At 40.8% G+C, this 22110-nt stretch overlaps 2 protein-coding genes across 3 annotated transcripts in view; both read left to right on the plus strand.

The window, feature by feature from the left end:
• Positions 1-8480, plus strand: part of trappc9 (trafficking protein particle complex subunit 9) — a 211951-nt gene extending 203471 nt beyond the window's left edge. For both annotated transcript variants that reach the window (XM_079368513.1, XM_079368514.1), the window contains 2 exons: positions 5356-5579; positions 6943-8480. In XM_079368513.1, coding sequence (XP_079224639.1) covers positions 5356-5579; positions 6943-7122 — 404 coding nt within the window. In that variant the 3' untranslated portion in view covers positions 7123-8480. The remainder of the gene's footprint in view (positions 1-5355; positions 5580-6942) is intronic.
• An 8431-nt stretch (positions 8481-16911) lies between these two features.
• The window catches only part of kcnk9 (potassium channel, subfamily K, member 9), a 49473-nt gene continuing 44274 nt past the window's right edge, over positions 16912-22110 (plus strand). Inside the window, exon 1 of the mRNA XM_079368381.1 lies at positions 16912-19164. Within this exon, the coding sequence (XP_079224507.1) occupies positions 18570-19164 (595 nt within the window). The 5' untranslated portion in view covers positions 16912-18569. The remainder of the gene's footprint in view (positions 19165-22110) is intronic.

Genomic DNA, 22110 nt, shown 5'->3' on the forward strand with positions numbered 1-22110 from the left:
CCGTCTTACAAGAAGGGCTCAAACACACTCTCCCTCACACACTCACCTTGTCTTTTACCTGTTGCTTTTGTAGCACCTGTTGGAGCGGTGCTTTGCCACTGAAACATTACCGCCCCCCCTGAATCCTCGCCCTGCACCCTGCTGACATTTACCTATCTTGTATTTTATAACCTCTTATAACAGCACAGTTAATCAGACGGGCCACACCGCTCTTATGCAGCTCACTGACCTCTTCGTTTTTTATTCCCCTGTGCAGCTCTCCCTCTCTCTCCATCTTGCTTATATCACCATCGGACAGGGAAGAAACTCCTGCTTTATTATTGTTTTTAAAGCTTTTTTTAAAACACTGGTCAAGAAATGTGCAGATATTTTTTTTCAATGGTTAATGGCCTGTAGTAATTAATGTACAAATGTTCTCAATGACACACATGTCGACGCAATGATGGCAGAGGATGCTATGTAAAGTGCATATCAGTGTTAACTAATCACAGTAGTACACATTCATGCCACTAGGGAGCGATTTGGGGTTGTCAAAAGGACACTTTGAGACAAAATATGATCCCTACACAATTTCAAAGGTGTGTAAGTGTGTGTGTGTGTGTGTGTGTGTGAGAGAGGGTGTGCAAAGATGTGGGTGTTAGTTTGTTTGCTTCCTGTATGTCTATAGGCTATACTTCTGTGTTCGTATAGACCTTAAATGTTATGTTATTATTTTTATTTTATCATGATTTTTATTTTATCACGAGTCTTCTTCATATCTGTAGGATATGCATTACTTTAAAAATTAACTATTTGTATGCCTGTGAAATGTCCCTTGTTTGTCGTTCATGTCACTGTTTTCTTGATATGTTATCTTACGAATAAGGGTAAAAAACTACTAACAGTCGCAGGTCATCTGATTTCCCTCCTCCAAAAGCAATGATGTTTGTGAAATAATTTAGACAATTTTATTTTAAAAAAACAAAACAATGCAAGCTTCATATTAGTTATATGAAGGTGTACATTTACTTTATTTTTTATTTGTTAGAGAAAATGCAGTTTCCTGAGATGATTCAGACTCTTTTTCTCTGTCTGAGGAATGTAACTTCACCTGCTCACTCAACCTCTTGTGACACTACTCCCTCTTTAAAAAACCTTTTAACGGAGGCATAGTGGAGGTAAACTAGAGACCATCTGTACTGCAGAAGCTCTACAACACTCAGCTGTGCACAGTAGGACACACACAGCAAATACTCTAAAAAGCAGCCTTTTGTCATGACCTTTCCTGTTCCCATTGGGAGATGCAAAGATATTTACTCGGAGTCCCAAGAGAAACTATTTTGTATGAGTTTCATTAAGCATATGTCTTTGATTGAATAAAAAGTACTGTGTTTTTCAAACCCTGTTTCAGTTATAGTCATTAGGGTCGGCCATCATTTCTTCCCTCAGCTTTATTCTATGTGTACATGTTTAAATAAAATACAAAACCAGTTGATTGTTTCTGTGCTTAGACACAATTCAAGATGGCAGAGTGGAACAACTCTGGAGCAAATGTTCAGGCTGTGGGCGTGTGTGACTGAGTCTTATGTGTGGGGGAGTTCTTCAGCTCATTACAGACCAACCATTTTCTTTTGTTCACTCTTAATGTGAAAGAATTTATTTCCAGTTTTAGAGACAATGTAGGCTACATTTAATTTGTACATCTCCTAGCAACAACACTTTGAACAAACTAAATATAACTACTCGCTAAGGTGTCACTATCATCCCTGTAGTTCTGGCTCTGACTGTTTGTTGGCTTATGATAAAACGGTCTCTTTTTAAGTAAGCATGCTCAACTGTACTGAAATATCCGTGTTGTAGTTATGTTGATGATTCACTAACTAATATTAGTGATTTTTTGGGTCTTTTTCCCCATGAAATTAAGATCTTTTTTCGTGCATTTAATAGGCCTTGGAAAATGTGTTGTTTTTCCCAGGATTTCACCATCCAAAGCCCCCCCACTAACCGCCCCTTGACGGACCTTATTTTTGGGCAAATCAGTCACTCCCTGCTAAGTGCTAAGGCTAGCTCTTTAACTCAGCAGGATGCCAAATGGAGCAGCAAGGAGTAGATCCTGAAGTATGGACTAATTCAAAAGTAGACTTAGAATCAAGAATCCAGAATCGTTTTGAATCGAAAATAAATTGTAAATTGAATCATGAGCCCAAGAATCGAAATTCAATCGAATTCTGAGAATTCAACGTTTCCCAGCCCTAGTGACCATGTCTACCTGCAAGGTTGCCCATCCATATGCATGTGTTTGATACCAGTTTATTTAAACTTTAGTACCAGTATAGATCAAACGATATCCATACCTGTTTGGATACCAAGTCAAAAAATTACAAGTTCTAAAATATCACTGAAGTAGAGTTGTAACAATGCAACAAATTACTTTGTTGATAGGATTATTTGAAAAGAAAAACACACTACTGCACACTACTCTTGCAAAGAATCACCAATTTCTTAGTAAAAATGTTTTGGTACATCTGAACCTTTGTCAAGTGTTTACGATATGATACAAGTAAAAATCAAACAATATCAATACCTGTTTCGACACCATGGCAACCAAGATAGAAGTTAAAGTCAAGATATTTGGGAATATTTTGACTTTAATGAACAAAAATTCCAAGTGATCTCCTGCACAATGTATTAATAGCACATTTACACAAGCATTGTTCTTGCCAATGTATTTGTCCATTTTAGACAGTCTCGTCAATTATTTTAAAAACCATTACTCCCCCAGTTTAAAAGATTGCCCCTCAGTTATCGCTCAGAATCCAGTTAAAGTGACCTTTCACTTCCATGTGTATGGACCAGCACAGTTCTGCCTTATTCTCATTGCAGCTTCAAGTTGAAATATGACGACGAAGATCTGTAATTTGTTATTTTTCCAAACTTCTGATCCGGTGTGTATCGTTGTAATAAACAGGTGGTATCAAAACGTATCTTTGTATTGAAAATTCTGACAACCTTAGTGTGCATCGTGCCAAAATTGACCTTCAACCTTAGTTTTGACACACACGGCAGAAGAAGATTTTTTTTCCTGTCGTACTTAACCTCAAGGAATATGTAATAATATAACATACAATAACTTATAATACACAGTCCAGCCTGTTTATTGTGGATAAATCACAAGGAACTCCAGGTCATCACTTTCAACAAATAATACTAAAAACTGCAATAGCCTACTACTTACTCGATCTCATTTACACAGTTGTAAGATTAATAAGAGTAAACGTAGTAAGATGAGTAATGTATAGGGTGTTATTAAAGGAGAATTGTGTTTACTGACTAATGAAGAACCTTTAAAGAAGGCCAGGAACAGCAGGCTTGACGCATCACTCCAAATCTATAGAGGCGTCTCGTCTTATTTTTGTAACGAAACCCATGAGCTCTACTTAGCCCCTCTGAGTGCTGCTAGACGTCTGTGTTGAGTGAAGTATGCTTTTAATACAGACGTGGAGCTGAATGTCACCCTCCTGTAGCTCCAGCCTCCCCAGGGTGCTCCCACTGACTGTGACAGCACAGCCTCAGCCGCCCACACCCACTCTCCCTCCCTCCCTCCCCCCACCCACCTCCCTCCTGCTGAATTGTCTGTCTATCTTCCAACCCCTTCTGCTCGACCCCCAGCCCTTGCTGCACGAAACAGATCGGCACACCAGCGGCACCAAACGCAGCACAGCTCGTGCATCAGGCTGTCACACAGGCTGAGTCGCCCTGACTCACAGTGTTTATCACAGCCCCAGGCGTGACACTAGAAAGCGTATGACAGCCAGTTCGTGTGTGCGTGTGTCTCTGTGTGTGTGTATGGAGCAGTTATTCTCATAGGACTCATTACTCTGGTGATCTGTATGAGGGCCCCTTAAACCCCTGTGTTTAGAGTGTGTCTTCTCGATGTGCCAGGAGCATTCAGGAACTCAGTTCACTGAGCTCGTTGTTCAAAACAAATGATTGTGTCTCCCTCTGCACCTTCGCCAAATAGGGGCCACATCCGCAGTGACGAGCCACGCATTAGCCAAATTGAATTGATCTCACTCCTGTGAAATGAGAGTAGGAGGCACGCTATCCAAGGGTGGTGTGTTTGTGTTATTTATCACTGACATTATTTATTCTCAATTGAATTGCTGAGATTAATTTTACATTCTTTATGAAAGAAACATTGACTGTATTCACATAGATGCTGTGAGTGAAGGAAATGTGCAGCATATGTCCATGATGTTTAAGTAAACATAAAGGAAAAAGAGATGCAGCAAAATGTAAACACTAATGAACATGATTCAGTAAACACATTTCACAATCAGTTCTCTTTCTGGTTTTAATAAGCTGCGTGTGTGCTTTATGAATTACAAAAAGCATCATCACTCTCCAGTGTCAGGCGCTCATGCGCATGTTTGCAAAGTTTTCTATAAGATACCAAGTGTTTGATAGCTGCATTTGAACAATCTATACCTTTCTCTCTCAACAGATCGAACACAGATTTAAGAAAGATATCGGCCGATATTTTGTATTTGATATTTTTCTCCCCAATATCGATATCGGCCCAGAAAATCGGTCATGCTCTAATGTAAATAGGAGATATTATAGCATCAGTATAAATACAACTGTGTGAATATAAATATAGGATGTGCTCTAGGTTGGATTGCAATTGTTAATTTGCATTTAAGGGATGCATAAGGAAGTGTTGGTACAGATGTCTGTTTAAAGGCACAGCAGTGCTAATGGCCCAGTATAAACAGTCATTAGGTAAAAGAACTGGTTACAGACAGAGTCACTGCCATGTGTGGCTGACACCACTGAAAGAAGCCAGTCCAAACTAAGTGTGCAAAGATCCTGGAAGTCTTTATTTATTTATTTAAAGGACAAAAAAGCTGCTCCTCATGTGGTTGATGTTGCCTGATGGTCCAGCGTTGGTTTCAGTTGTATAGAAATGTGTTTGTGAGGGATTGTTCCAGCAACCTCATTCTTGACAGAAATTATTCATGCATGAGATTAACCGAAGTGAATTCAGTTTAATACCCACAGCTCCGGCGCTCTCTGCTGATGTCAATAAAATGTATTTTGGGACCAACAATGCCTATTGATCCTCCACGAGAAACCGTATGATAGGCCATTAATGACAGGGTCTGTGGTTTGATGAATACAAATGGAGTGGTGATTGGATAGGAATTTTGTGAGTGACCATGCACAGGTTTTAAATGTTGGTTTGAAAGGTCTTAATTCTCATTTCTGAAAAGAGCTATAATTTAACACAAAATGTGTGTGTGTAGGTGTGTGTGTGTGTGTGTGTGTGTGTCAAAGTCCTGCTAATCCCTCCTTCTTTTTTCTTTTTCTTTCCAGATGTGTTGGTGAATGGGAAGCCATGTGACTGTGATGTCATTGCCGACTGTAAAGTGGGAGACGCTGTGAGCCTTGAGGTGCAGCTGACCAATCTGAGCAAGAACCCTGTAGGCCCCCTGGCTCTGACTGTGGTGCCATATCAGGACTTCCAGAATGGAGTCCAGAACTACGATCTGGAGGATGCGGTCACATTCATCGGCTCCAACACTTTCTACATCGAAACGGTCAGTAAAGGCAGGAGATAAAGTCATGGTCATGTCACATTATGCCACCAGAAGGCTTCAGGTCGATAAAGGGAAATTACACTGAAGAGCAGTTTATGCTAACGACATGCATCTCACATTCATCAGATAAGAATTCAATAACTGTTTATTCAACATTTAGTTTGTGGAAAATATATTTGAACGTACGCTGTGACTAAATTACGTCACCATGGAAACACAATACAAGTAGAACTAGCACAAGAACAGAGATGAGAAGTCTTAGGCCAGAATGGTGGAAACATCTATTATTGTTAAATATGCAACTTTCAGTCCTGCAGATGACGCACTTTAGCACTCATCTCTCAGAACAAAACGTCTCCCTCAGCGCACTACCTCCCCTCCCTTCCTGTCCCAACCATGTGACGCCGTTTGTAGGGCCGATCTGCTTTCTGATATGCAGCCCAACATTTATCCGTTTCTTGTTCCTTTGAAGCATTTCAGACCAAACTGAGTCTTTTCTTTGGTTCAGAAAGTCTGAAAATATTTGTTCTCCTTTTTTTTTCTTGCGGCAACACACTGCCAATAGTCCTCTTTAAACGGCGTTCCTGGGTGTGTGTCGCCGTCTCTCTTGGCCCACAGGATGGGACATGAGGGGGGTTTATGTGAAGAAGAAAAGCATGAGTGAAACAACATTTTTGAGACTGCCGTGGGTCAATTCACAAATGCATTTTTTTTTCAGCAGGAAATTTTTGTAACCTATCAGATCTCTTCTATTCAGCCAATCACAGCAGCATATATCCAAGGGTATGACTTAAAGGAATCCCTTAGTTACATCTGCAGAATCAGAAATTCTGTGTGCTATTTTGAAGAGTACAAAAAGTCTCTGTGATGTCACAGTTTAATTGACATTGTTAAAATGAGATCTACTGTTGGTATTTCAATTCAATAAGTGCAATTCCATAAGAACTTGAAAAAAGAAAAAAATGGCTATCAAGGAGGCCAAAAAACATGTTTTATAAGAAAAGATTGCTGCTGTGCTCAACTGTCATGGCTGATATCTTTGAATTTTAACATCTGCACCTTGTCCAAGATGGGAGAATTTAACTGTAACTGTTCTTCCTTGTGCATGCTAAAAGAAGCTGGAGGCAATAAAAGTGACTTATTTGATGCCAGGGTTAGTCCATTATTTTAAAAGCATATGAAAGCATGAAAGAATGCCTCTAAATTTGATGAATGTGCAAAATGTCCTAATTTTGGGGAATCGTTGTTCACTGACAAAAGGAATCACTTTTTGTTATCTTTACTTTAAAGCTTACAAAACATTTCAAACTTACTCGGGCAGCTGTTTATGGCTCCTAATGTCATCTGTCTTTGCCATCACCAGGTGAAACCCAAAGAAAACACTGTCTGTGTGGGGGCTCTGCTCTTCCTCTACACCGGAGATTTCTACCTTAATATCAAGTTCCAGGACGACAGCGCTGGACGGGAGCTTCCTCTCGCCTGGTTCACTCTTCCCAGCGTGCACATCCGAGCCCTGGACACTCCACTTCAGGCTGGGGCCTGATAGCTTAAGCTCTAAGTGAGGGATGGAGAGTTTTCTTGATCAGCCTCTCTGACAATACAACCATGTAAATAAGTATTTGTTTAAAGCATAAATTGTATATCAAGATGGACGCAGCATCAGTCTCCAAGAAGTGAAGCCAAAGTATTTCGAGCTCCCAATGCTGCAGTTTAGGTCGTACACCCCCCGTCCTCCATGACATCATGAGACATGAGTTGAGCTAGAAAGTTAAAAGACACGTCACATAATCATGTGTCAATCCATGATTCAGTTTTGATAGTTATTATTCTGATTGGTTGTTTTTTTGTAGCAGTTGTCTTCAAATTATAGATGTATTGTTATTATCGACACGTGCAGCTGCTTTCGGTGTTCTTAACCAGATAAAGAATTATTGTCTGCTCTAAACACAAGAATCTCTTTATCTGACTGTACGGACCTGAGGGAACTTTAATGTTTTATCAACAAGTTAAATGTTTGCTTTGGTTAGCTGAAGGGGCGTGGCCTCAGTTCCCCAGTTGCACCAGCCAGCTCCCTTCTGATCCTGTCATGGTTCCACCAACGCAATGTATACCAGTTGTTGTCACAGGGATATTTTGGCTTCTAATTTGCATTAAAAAAAGGCGGCACGGACCGAAGTCCATATGTATATACAGTCTGTGTTTAAAAGTCATCTTTTCAGTCGAGTGAAAGACGGATGTGAGATCTTCCATGAGAAACTCTGACATGCTCTGTTACAACTAAGGAGCGTGCAGCTTTATTGAGACAGACGAAGCAAAATGCAAACTTGTAAATGTACAGACGATAGAAGATGAGAGACTGGAGGTATGCTAGAGTTTACTATATCAGTCACAAGTCTGCCTGTAGTTCGCCTTCAGAGTGATTAGAAAGAGAGTGTCTGGAACACACATTTGTGAAACTGAGCTGATTAGTCATTCATCTTTCTGTGTTTATATATTGACAAAACTTACTATCAATCTCTGCAATCAGGGCCCACATCAGTGTAGAGAAAGAGCCGTGCAATGTGCTTTGATTATAGTTTTAACTCTTTCATGTAATTACACTATAGACCATTGAAAACTGATTTATAAATTTATTCACTCAGTTGAGGATTTTGTTACCTTGTGTTTGAAGAAAATTACAAGAAGAACAATCACATAATTACAGAGCTGCATACTAACACTGGAAGATGAAGATTAGCCTGAGTTTAAAGCCATTTATTTACACATATAATGTATTTATTTCTTCTGCTGTACGGACATTTGGTCTCCACACACTGAATTAATAATCAATCCGGCTGTCTTAGAGAAGGTTCTTATATTGTGTGAGATTTAATTGTTGTAAATAAACAACAAAGAATGCAACCTGTGTTTGTTTTTTGTTTTTTTATCTACAGTGTATTATTCTAACTCTGCAGTCTTCTATCAGTCATTCCAGCTGTGAGATCGGCTTTATTCTCTGTCGACTGATCCGACCTTTTCCACCCCTGTATTTTAGGACTCTGGAGTCTGACGTTCAAAAGGGCCAGAATCCTTAACAAGTGATTAAAAGGGAAAAACATTTTCATACATGGAAAGAAGGATGAATAACCTGATTCCCTGATTCACCTTTTCTTAAAATGATGTTACAATAAAGTAAGGGAGAACACAGCAACCTCGTGCTCGTTGTGCTTGATACCTTTTAGATCCTCTCACCGGTGGGCCGAGCGTGAACTGAATGAAGGAGACGCTGACAGGAGATAAGCCTCGTCGAAAGGCTAAAACGTCTCTGGGGGGGTTGTGAGACCTGAAGGTTTCATGCAGCTTTGAAAGGAGGTTTATCAGTAAATCAAAACACACTCAGCGTGTTGCAGTCAAGCGTGAGAGAGACCTGATTGTGTCCCTCCCAGCCAGCAGAACTTCATTTTTATTTACATGAACCAACTATTAAAATCCAGCCAGCTATGAGTTTATGATAAGGAAAACAAATTTGTTAAGGGAAATGTAACGTGTATTCATTAAAAATGTCCAGAATTTGTAAAAGGGATGCTTTTTAATCCTGTGAGAATTGATCTTTTTTCCTACTCCAGTTTTTTTTTCCTTGATCAAGGTCGCCTTTAAAGTTCACACAAATCGCTTTTCCACTCATAAATGTGTTTGTTTACATATGTGAATAATACATCAGTGAATCAACAGCTTTTATCAGTTATGCATACAACGCAAACACATCCAAAGTCATGCCCTCCAAGCGCATTAATTTGTTTATCTGTTTGTGTATTTATTTGATTAAGAAAGGTGTGTGTGTGTGTGTGTGTGTGTGTGTGTGTGTGTGTGTGTGTGTGTGTGTGTGTGTGTGTGTGTGTGTGTGTGTGTGTGTGTGTGTGTGTGTGTGTGTGTGTGTGTGTGTGTGTGTGTGTGTATAGACTCTTGCATGCAACAATAACTGCTTTGTGTTAAGTGTTGAAGTGAGCGTGGCTCCGGGGCCACAGTATGCATATTTTATAGTTAGATACTTGTTTACGGGCCTATGCTTTTCAGTCAGTGTAACTCCATTCATTAGCCTTAATTACAAAGCAAGCCTCCAATTAAGAGCCTCACCTGACTCACACTTATAGCACATGTGCAGATTACTCAATGACAGCAGCAGAGCCTGTGCTGGAAAATCTCACAACAGAGTGGTGGATGATCGTCTAACGTGTTGCAAATGCATCAAGGTGACTAGTGTCAACTGTTGGTACTGCAACTAAAAGATTATAATAGAAGAACATCTGGAGAACGTATAACAGGACACTTCAACTTAAAAAAATGTTTCTGTTTCATACAAGTCTTTAAAGGCAGAAGGTGCAACATTTAACAGAAATCATGTACAGTATATCCTGTTTAAATCATGTGAAGTGTGAGTCCTGCCAGCTGTGTTGTTGTCGAAGCTGTGTTTACATCATGTTTACATGGACGGGACGGCCTTGTATAGAAAGCTGTTTTAGTCTATGATTAGAGAAAAGAATATTAAAGCCTACACACTGCTTATTTGGATGTCGCATAAGTGTCTTTAGATCATGGCCATTCTGTGTCAATGTTTGTGCAATATGAAGCTATGAGTTATCCAAAGTGTGTTAACATTAGCCTGCTAACACAACAATGCAGACCACAAGATATTGCAGCTCAAGCAAAGATTTTTCTCAAGCAGAGAATTTTGTCTGCTGTTTGTGCTTGTTGACGTTTATTCACGTTGCGATCTACTTGATAACTTCTTTGTGAGAACGCGAGTGGAGGGGGGTTGGAGGTGTGTCGCTGGAAGAGAGCGGAGGCTTCCATATAGTGGAGGTGTCTCCAAACAGCAGTTTGTTTTGGTTTAATGCTGGTGTTCAAAAACCACACCTACAGGATCAAAAAGTCACACGGTCTTCCATTGAAACCATGGAAGTTTGATAGTCCGAGTGGATACCTTTTTGTGTGGAATTAGCACGCTCTGCCCAAGCATGTGCAGGTTCACTCCATATTCTCTGGGTGACTCTCACTGTCCAAAGACATGCTTGTTAGCCTAATTGGTGATTATAAATTATCCTGAGGTGTGAATGTTAGTGTGTCTCTTTATATGTCAGCCCCAGGGTGTACCCTGCCTCTCGCCCAATGACAGCTAGGATCTGCTCCTCCTACGAGGATGAGCAGAATAGAAAATAGATGGAAATTGTATTTTTTCTGAACATTGGTTCAGTAACGCTGCTGTGAATGATCTTCTTGCAGCTTTAAAATGCTTTAGGTCATCGTGTAAGATTCTCATGAGGAGTAATACAGCGTCACTTTGGGAGGATCGCCCAAATGTCAAAATGACCTCTATTGAACTGAAGGCATCCAAAGAGACACAGCGTCCTGTCTTGAGTTTAAATGAGGTTTCTTATCCGAGAATCAGCAGGGCATTATTAGCCACCCACCTTCATTACCTTGCAGCAAACCTGTAATTCTGATCCAAATCAGCCTGACAATCACGCATCAATCTTTGCTGAGGCATCTCCCTTCCCTCCTCCCAGATATTAGGCCGTTACAACAGAGAGGAAAATGAGTTGTTTGAGAGCAAACAAGAGCTTTTCATTTAGTGGCAATGAAATCCCCTGAGCTCTGCTGCCGACAGTACGCCGTCTCTCTCCGCGTGAAAACATTCATGCAAATTAAACTCCATTCAATCCCTTTCTTCTCCTTCTGCATTGAGTAGTAAGTCCTGTCCATTCATATATTCATATATATGCAACCATAACATGTAAATGATGTCAGGAGTGGAGTGATGAAGGGATTTGAGAGGATTAAGGTGTGTGCCGAAGAAAGACGGGTGATTTGACACCTGTGCTGCTCTTTTCTCTCCCTCGCCTGTAGCACTGCAGGAGGAAACCTGGCAGAGAAAAGCACAGGGATCCTCATCCTCTGCGTGTTTACTGATCCACTGTGACTCTCTGAATTAATTAATGCGCTATCAGCCACGGCACACAAGCTGGTAAATGTGAAATAAACTCAAAGTGAAGTCTGACATGTGACTGCAGCTTACGTAACAATTTGCTCCAAGTTTAAGTCCCCATGAAATGAAAAAAAAAAGAAGACTTTTTCACCTTGTACATCAACCTTCACTGTCACAATGTTTACCTCCACCTCATAAATCAAGTCTAAACAGACAGGCAGAACTTCACTATGTGTCAAAGTAATTTATGTATTTATAGGTACAGACAAATTGTACGTTGGACAAAATTATATTCTTCCTCTTATGAACCCGTTAGTGTTTTTGGCCTCTTCTCACAGTCTTCATCAGTGGATGGAGTTTGCTGTCTTGTCATCACTTGGTGACAGGAGGTTGGGTTTTGTTTGTGGGACTATAACAGTTTAAAGATACAGAAAATATCAATGGATGAATTTGGTGCTTCTTTGCTGCATTCTGTACAAGGATATTTGATTGATTCACGCTTTTAAATCATGTGTCTCTACTGCTTTGTTATTCTGTTTAACTCAAGCGGCAACTTCCTGTCTTGAAAATTGAAGCCAAAGTCGATGAGGAAGTGCAGTTTGTACAGCATAAGTGAAATAAAATGTTTACAGCCTGGCGAATGAAGCGAAATAGGTCTGATTAGTTATTGTCATCGCTGACTCCATTTTGATTTTATGGACGACAGGTGGGCACAATGTAACAGTGAGGCTTAAAACCCGCCTCAGCACTAGCTCTTCAGGCTCTGACAAACCCTGCAGAGTGGCTATGAAGGCCACCTTTGGCTTCTCCTCACGCAACCTTTTTTCTTGGCAAAAAAGTTGCACTCGAACACGGTGAGAGAGGAAGAGGGAGAGGAAATAGCTCTCAGCAGGCAGTTGGCAGTCTCTTGTTATGATAAGAGACCATTTTCACACCGCTGTCATGCACCACTCGTATTTTAGTTAGCCTACTAAACAAGAATAATGTCTGATAAAAAGTTAAAAATGGCACTGACGTTGGCAGCCCTTTGTCTTTGGTGGAAAAAGAGAAGAAGAAGAGGAAGCAACAAATAAGGTGAAACCACACTAATGGGTGAAAGTATGGATACTACAGGGGCTTTACCAAACCTGTGTTGAGGCTGGAGATAAATGAAACCTCCAAACAGCCAATCAGAGAGATTTCCCTCACCAGACCATACCGGCCGATTCAACATATCGAATCCGCCCAAGAAAGGCAGATGAAGGCAGCCGGACACAAATCAAAAACTAGGAGGAGGACCGCTGACCAAAGGTTCAACTCGGACCAACGGCCTTGTGTCCTTGGTGTGTGAGGACCTTTAGTCTGTCGTTCAGGTTGACTTAAAGTTAGCCTGAGACCGGATTTCCAACATGGAGGCTGCAGATGATCCCCACTACAGTCTATGATTTAAACACAAACACAAGTATTCAAGACGGTGTGATGCTTTTTCATGTCATTTCAGAAGCATTTAGTTTAATAAACAGTTTTTCAGTAGAAGCTTTAAAAGTTTGCAATATGTTCAGGATTTTTTCTCTTTTTCTTTCATTAGAGCAGATAGTTAATGTGATGAAACATAAAGAATTTAAAAGAAGAAAAACAACTTGACTGTTGAAGCTCAAAATTTGACAAAATGAAGAATGTTGAAATGAATTGGTGATTTTTTCTGCAAAGCCACAGATAACTCATCATGTTAACTGGATCAGGATGTTGATAGCAGAGTGAAACTGTATTTAGATATCATCTTGTATCAATCAATCTTTATTTGTTCAGCATTAATTCACAACAAGCGTTATCTCAAGACACTTTACAAAAGAGTAGTTAAAAGAACTTATTCAAAAAAGACCGGACATGAATCCATCATGAGCACTAAGCAACATTTAGCAAAGTTATAGTGGCAAGAAAAAAAAACGTCCTTTAACAGGCAGAAACCTCGAGCTGAAGCAGACTCATGTTGAACAGCCATCCGCCAGAACTGCGCTGGGCTTGACAAATGAAATTGAGGGAGATGCAGGAAGACGGATAGAGATAAACAGGAGGCGGTATGGACACATAGAGCACAGTGAGTGTTAGCTTCCATAGCATCAAGCTCCATGGTTACACCTCCAGGAGACCTGCTCCCACCACAGATCCGTCACTCTAACATCTGCCCACATCGCTGCTCGTCTACGTGCGCGTGTCTGTCTGAGCCCTTGTGTGTGTGAAGTCTATAATGGGCTGAAAAATCTGAACGCTCCCGCAGAGGATTAGTGAAGCAACCATTCTCCTTTTAGCTGTCTTATATCTGCACAAAAGACAGAAGAGCCTCTGTTTTTGTTTCGTCAGTGCAGGCATATTCCTCAGCAGCTTTTTATCAGACAGATTCAATCATGTGAGCATCCTGTGGTTGCACAACTCTTTCTACAGCTGCATCAGGTTGCAAGTGCTCTAAACATGTACAGTGATGAGGGGGGAAACGGTGAGGGACCCGCTTGTGTCCAGTCAAGAAATCATTAGCCAAACGAGGCTTTCGAAAACCACAGGAGGTGATGACACATTTATTGGAGTCATTAAAGTAAAGACTTCCAAATATTGATTTTGTTGATTTCTGTTGTTTTTTTATGCAGCAGTATATCATAAGAGTCCACACCGGTGATGTGAGGATGATACGTAAGTACAGATCAATAAAACACTGATTCATATCCAGACTGCGGAGTGTTGTCCTGTTGTGTCTGTACAACACAAACAGCTGTTGGTAAACTACAACAATTGCATTCCTATTCATGTGTGATGTTTCAGTTTGTTTCAGCTGATACGTCAGAATCGTGTGTGTGTGTCTGTATTCACACTCCAGTATCATTCTGTCTGCATTTGTAATAACTCAAAGACCGAATGAAAGGAATCGACTCAAAGTTAATTGAATTAATTTAAATATTCTTTGTTATACAAACTAGTTTAATCGACACTTTTCGATCAGCTATCCAGAGTTTAGAGATTATAACGCTGGCAGAATATTATGAAATTAACTTTTCTGTTCTGCAGAGGTCAAAGAGACAAGCTTTCCTTCCAATATGGCAGTCAGATAGTTTTTTAAAAAATGTCTTATTGGTATGAGGACTTGTGGCTTTTTTTAGTGTGTGTGTGAGTGTGGGTGTGTGTGTGTGTGTGTAGGTGTGTGTAGGTGTGTGTGTGTGTGTAGCGCTGTGTGATGAGCCAAGCAATTGTACTGTAAGTTGAGTGTCATTACCATGGAGACTAATCCAAGCTGTTGCCATTATTAAACTTTTCTCTCTGAGCTTCAGCAGAAATGCATTAGGAGTTCTGAAGGAGGGCTGAGCGGGAACTTGAGGTGTGACAAATGGAGCTAAATATAGAGCGACATCAGATCCAGACGGTGCTGATCAGAGGAGCTCTTTCCCCTCTTTTAATGGCTGCATTGGAGGAACCATGCGGTTGATCTTGTGGCTGCTGCGTTCACTCAACATCTTACTGAGATGAGCTTGTTTCCTGTTAGTGTTTATATTGGTGCATGAGTGGGTTTGAATGGAGAACATTGGCAATTTTGCGGTGTTTCGTTACAAAACTAAAATTAGTTGAAGAGGAAAAAGTAGCTCAGAAGTCCTCTGTGGCAATCCGATAAAAGCTTACAGAAGTGGGCGGGACATCAGTGTGAAACACAAACAGACAAAACACATATGCCTTTTTGAAACAGGCTAAAGCTTTAATGTTTGCTCCTTTTTATTACCAGGTAACTTTAGAGGAAGACTTTCATCATATTCACTTGAGGGCAATTGCACATTGGAGGTGAAAAAAGGATGTTTTTCAAATGTTCTGTATGAGGAACAAACAACGAGGAGCACCCAAGAGAAGAGTACAATGGGAATTAAATATATACTAAATAGAAAAAGGGGAAAAAAAGATGGCTTACTTATTCTAAAGTCCAACAAAAGTCCACAAAGCCAACTAGAAACCACAACAAGGCATCAGAACACTCTTAAAATCCCAGGACCACAGGTAGGTTGGACATGATGAACTGAACAAAGCACAGAACGTTAGTAACAGAAAGACGAGAGACAGGGGGTAATCAAACACGGGTACACCTGACAAAATAAAGGAACTATGAAGGCTGTTAGAGGGAAAAACACAGAGGCAGGAAGTAACCCTAGACTTGATACACAAGGGCAAAAAGTCCAAAACAAAACAGGAAACACTAAAAAACCTTCACCGCACACGTGAGATAAGAGTAAGACAGAATCCAACAGGAAATGAAATCTCAACCATGAATGACAGAAAATACAGAACTAAAGAACAACTCTTACTTTTTGTATCATCTTAAAGAAAAACAAAGTCAGAGGAGAAGTTTTTTTTTTTTACCGTTTATAATCAACATTTTCATTATTTAAAAAACATCTTTATCTCGTTCACTTTTTCTGGCGCTTTCACTTTTATACTTTCATACTTTTGAATGACAGGAGAGAGAAAACACTTTTCCGTCTATAGTGAAACCTCATAGTAAAGCATATCAAAGAAGCGTCTTTCTTTTCTTGTATTTCGTTCTAATGACATGTCACCAACTCTGTGTCTTTCTCTTAGACAGACACAACAGGTCTTGAATCTATTTGCATATCTGACACATTAAATTGCACGCTCTGTAGCTGCTCTTCTAAGTGGAGGAGGGGGGGTCTTGGATTATTTAATGGATTTATTCTGTAATGATCACCATTTATGAATTAGATGAGATTAGATTAAACTTTCTTGTCTTTGTGCAGAGCACACGTACAAGACAACAAAATGTATTTGGTGTTCAAGCCAGAAGTGCAAAAGAGCAGTAAAGACATAAAGTGCTGTGTGCTGCACTATAGAGCAGCGTAGGAGGGATATAAGTACAGGATGAACAGTAATCCAATGTGTGTGTGTGTGTGTGTGGGGGGGGGGGGGGGGGGGAATGAAACCGCAGAAACCAGTGACATGCATTTACTTTATACAATATATGATTGAACACATGGAAGCTTTCTTATATTACTTTTGACTTCCTTTTTTTTTTTTTTTTTTGACATGATTTTGTTTTGAAGTTCTGATTCCTTTACTTTTCATTTTAAGACGAAAAAAACAATCTGCAGATTAGTTTTCTAGGTCTGATCTAAATAGTGAAAAAAAAGATCTTTATCACAATCTGTTTGAAGACCCTCTTCTTGTCTTGTCATCTATGAAACAGGTGAGGGGAGAACAAAACTTTTGTTTGGAAAAAGTTTTTCATCTGTGGAAGAAAAAAAAGAAAACCCGAGCTCCAAAATAACTCTTGAGTTGGAAAAAAAACAAACAAACACAACTCTGCTGGATACAAATACATTAATGTTTTCAGACGGTTGGACCCACAAGAAACGTTACAAAAACATCTGCCTTTTACATTTTTAAAACGACAACGAGAGAAAAAAAAGTTGGTACTGGATCCTTTAAATGGAGCCTTAAGCTAAGTAAACCTATAGGTGTTACTTCAAAGCCTTTTACATTAGCATTTGTAGTTCTTAAATCAGGTTAATATAGTGTGAGGCATATTTTGTAAATACTCGTTTCCCCTCGCTTGCCACACTGTGAACTCGGAGCTTTTGTGCTCCTGAGCAGCATTCTGCTCAGACTTTATTCCAGTCACGTTTCTCAGGATGGTGTGTCTATATTGCTGTCTTTATTTCTCTTTGCAGCGCACACGATGCTCTATTCTTTCCAAAATGTGTTCATAATAACTCGGATGGTGTTGCGCGCAGCAGAGCATCAGCGTACCAATCTTCAGGACCTTGGACAGCGCAGCAGCATCTTCCTGTAAGGATGTGATGTCGCTGAAGTCCCGCTGCTGCTGGAGTGAGAGAGAAAAAAAATAGCCAATGTGTCAATGTGAGTCTAAATAAACCATCTCTGTCCATATAATGAGGAGGAGGGGTAATGGTGGGAGGGGTCGCGTTGTATGGCGACGAAGGGGGAGCAGCTGTTAATTTCTCCCCCAGTAGGTCCCCCCCCCCTCCCCGGAGAGAAACCTTCCAGTAGAATTCAGATGGTGAGGTCAGAATTCAGAGGATTCGTGACACTTGGAAAAAGAAAAACACAGAGACAGGAGGAGCAACGCCCACCGATTAGAGTCTGGAGAGTGTGGAGACATAAAATGTGCAGCTTTCAGAATACGAGCAGCTCGTGACAGGCATGGTTAACTCAAAGGCCCCCCACACAACGAGGGAAACACATGAATTCTCTTTTTTCACATTTTGCCTCAAATTCACCTGACACTGGTGAGCAGGCTGTACGGGAGAGGAGGAGAAGAGGTTTGGATACGCGCAACAGAGTCGGAGTGCCACTGCGGGCACGGAACGCGCAGAAGCATTTTCTGATTAATGTTTGCCTCTGCTTTAAAGTACCTTCCTTTCTCTGCTCAATATTTTACATCTCAAAAAAGCGAGGTGTACATTTGGATAAACTCATCTCCTCGATGGAACCTGTCGGCGAACATGTGTTGCGTGCTTGGAATATGTTTTAATCCCTCTAACAAGTGGTGAGTTGGTCCAGCAAAGGAGCATCTGTAAAAGGGGAAACCAGCCTGTGAAAATGTTTGCTGTGATGATCTGTGCACCGTGTGAGTAGCATTTCCAAACTTGCTCTTCCTCTGCGATACTCTGTGACCCTCCCGTCTTATCAGCGACTCAGCACATTTCTTGTGAGGATGTCATCTGCTGTTTGCAAGGAAGATATACAGATTTCACTGAACCTGGATTTTTTCAAGCATAGGGGATGGCTGCTAAAAATAGCCTGCATTCCAATGAGATTACAATGAACAGGTTGGTGTTTCGCTGAAACTTAGAGACATGCGGGATGATGCTCAGTTTTAGGGCATATTAATCCACATCACTGACAAAGTGAGAGTGGAGCATCAAGGGAAGGCAGAAAAAAAGAGATCTGTCAGAGATCATTTTCTGAAGAATTTGTCCACATCACTTTAGTTCACTTGTGGGGAAAGAGACCAACAGGCGATCATTGGGAGCAGCTTGTTGATGGCACTGCGCACCGGGAGGACTTGGTTTGGGCAGGTCTTGCGCAGGGTCTTTCGGCTGCAGGACTCCTGGTCCAGGCGATCCAGTAGTCTCTTGTGTCTCTCCGCCAACCAGGAGCAGGATCTGGGTTTCTGTCACCGGGATCACCACTGCTGCTCCCACTCCTGCGCCCACCCCGGACACAGTCACCGGAGCGCACCTTTCTGCGCCTCCGCCTCCAGGCACTGCCCACACGGCTTCCCCCACGCTCGCTGCGCCTTCCCGGGGAATCCGAGGGGACATGAGCCCCTCGGTCGCCGGTTCCTGTTGGCCATGAAGCGGCAAAACGTGCGGACCCTTTCCCTGATCATTTGCACGTTTACATACCTGCTTGTCGGGGCCGCCGTCTTTGACGCCCTGGAGTCCGACTTCGAGATGCGGGAAAAGGAGCAGCTGGAAGCAGAGGAGAAGCGTCTCCAGGGGAAATATAACATCAGTGAGGATGATTACCGCAAACTGGAGACCATCATCATGGAGGCTGAGCCCCACAGAGCCGGAGTGCAGTGGAAATTCGCAGGGTCATTTTACTTTGCCATCACAGTTATAACCACCATCGGTAAGTTGAAGTCTCTTTTGGCCAGTCACAGTCTTGAAAAAAAAAAACCCCAGCATCAACGAGTCCCCATCATAACCTTTAGAGTTGTGTAATGTTGAGCAACAGGACCTGATTTAACATTTGCAAAGCAATAGAAGGGCCGGAGGGCAGCAATTACGCGAGGCAACATGTTCACATTTAATGCTTAATAAACCAATCTGATCGCAGAGATACATCAGGTGTCACAAAGTTTTAAGCAACATGTTGCAGATCTCGCTCACTGGTCTAAAGGGAGCTTGCTGCGTGCATACATCTGTGTCACTGCATATGAGGTTGTCTGGATTTGTACTTTATTCCTTTGGGGTTCAGCGAGTGACGTGGCACACTCAAGACACTTCAAACATTCGTGTTCAAGGCGCAGTAAACACCGTTCAACTTCACCATTGCGTCACCAACATACAGCATAAAGTAAGACAGATTGATTTTGACAGGCCGACAGTTGTTATCAACTCTGCTAGAAATAAGATATGCAGCTGTGCAAGGACGATAACGAGGCTTTGGTAACGGGACTGAAACGGAGCATAAGCTGGAGAAGCAGCAGGTTTTTAATGTGGTAGTACTGAAAAGACAGCTCCTCGGAGTTCAGCTGAAGGCACAGAGAGAGTTCAGTTTTGGAATACTGACGTCACTTCTACTGAGCCCACTGAACTTGTTATATTCATGGATGTTAATCCCTTAAAGCCTAATTTTGAAGTGTTTTTTTTTCTTCACGCCACGTTTGAGCAAAAAGCCCATGAGCTATAACGCTACTTTACAACAACAGGTGATTTCAAGCTGGTGATCATGACAAGCAGAAACAATTCCCCTTCATTTGTTCCCCAGTAGTGAGGTATCGATCCTGTTTTTTTTATTGAATCAATTATTTCCTATTATCCCCCCCTACAGGAAACATAAATGACATCATGTTGACGCCACTTTTGATCAAGCATTTGCGTCATGAAGTTGATTTCATGCTGTGAAGGAGGGATCAGAGAGTTTGTCCGTGTTTACTCTCCAGTATCATTCTGTCTGCATTTTAATAACTCAAAGACCGAATGAAAGGAATCAACTCAAAGTTGATTGAATTAATTTAAATATTCTTTGTTTTAAAACTAGTTTAAACGACACTTTTCAATAAACTATCCAGAGTTTAGAGATTATAACGCTGGCATAATATTATGAAATTAACTTTTCTGGTGTGTGTGTGTGTGTGTGTGTGTTGGGGGGGGGGGGCTAATGCACCAGGCCTGTCCTCCTCCAGTTTGCCAGGCAACACTTAAAAGGGACAACTACTGCACAGAGCAGTGAAGGCGGATCCACTGTTGTTTCCAGGCTACTGCAACAAGAGCCATTGTAATATTCATGTTGTGTGAAGTGGTTACATCTACAGCAGGCCCGAGTCTCCACTGTAGGAAACAGATTCTCTTTTATACATGATCATACTGTTAGGATTGGCAGAAGAGTTTGTGGGACAAGCTGAGAAATGTATGCACACGGATGTTTAGATAAAAGTTAGAAAGGACAGATTTTTCGTTCCTTGACTAAATCTATTCATGTGGCTGAAACAGACTGCATCAAAACATTAAGAGAAAACAACTCTGGCAGAACAACAGACTTTTCTTCCAGAATTGCGTTTCATATCCTGTTGATCCAAATGAAAAAATCTTCCACATAGAGCCGTTAACAGACATTCTAAAAATACTGATATGGCGAGGTGCTGATTGTAATACTCTATGTTTTTTTTCCAGTTTTCAGTTTACTGCATCATGATAAACATATCACTTACATTCTCTAAAACTTTCTGTCTTACTTACTTACTGTTACATTTTGACAATTAGTATTAAAAAAAAAATGTTTGTGAGTGAAACTTTTTAGAAATTAGCATTTGTGTTAATCATGTAAAACAACGCCTTAACAATGTCCATCGACTCTATTACTGTAAATAAAAAGCTGTACTTATTCAGGGGCACAGCTTGCAGCCTCAGACCAATAGGGGGGCTTTAAAGGCAGTGGCTGAAAATGTGTACATTTTGCAATGACGGTAGGAAACATCTGACGTCACCGACTCTTGTTGCCCTGCTGAACACTGATTGGAGGGTCCCCAACAGACTCTAATCACCACTCTATTCATTTCTTATATTACACAGATATATAATTGGGAAATAATCTTCTTGTTGTGATAATGACAACACTTCCCGATGAGGGATCACGTCATTTTAATAAAGGAGCCATCTAATGATATTCAAGTCTTTTCAACGACATCACCATCACCAGCCAAACATTGCAGTAAATCCTGAGATGCTTCACTGGGTCAATAATGAACCGGTGAGGTTTTTTTTTTTTTTTTTTTGTGATATTTGTATTTTTTCCAATTATAATGCTGAAGACCTAGTGGATATTGTTATCCAAAATGACTAAAATTGCACATTACCACACTGATTCTAGTACAGGTGGTTTTTGAACCCATGATGGAATCACTTGTACATCTTAATATTGTTTAAAATATGTCTTCTTCCTCTGTGAACTGAACCTCCAAGTTGTTGGAAAATTATTTGGAAAAAATTATCGCTATCCAAACAGCAATATTACAACACAACAGGTATATCTGTACCGGATGATTCAATTAAAGATATGGCCCCGGATAAGCGGCAGTAAATGGATGGATGGATGGTTTTCTAAGAAAAATGACTCAAGAGCATCCAATGCATATCCATCTGCACATTAAAAAGTAACTCCCCCCCCTCCCGAAAAGCCCAATTTCCTGCTGGTTTAGGATCACATTTAGCCTTTCTTGAAAAACATCAATTCTCACTTCACACACTTCTGAAAAGATTGGCATCAAGCGTGAGGGCAAATGAGGGGGCTGGGGCTAAAGGACAGGAAGTAAAAACAACAATGGTTTTGGATGTAGACACAGTATTGATAAAA

This window comes from Symphodus melops, assembly GCF_947650265.1.
Source record: "Symphodus melops genome assembly, chromosome: 18".
NCBI lineage: Eukaryota > Metazoa > Chordata > Actinopteri > Labriformes > Labridae > Symphodus > Symphodus melops.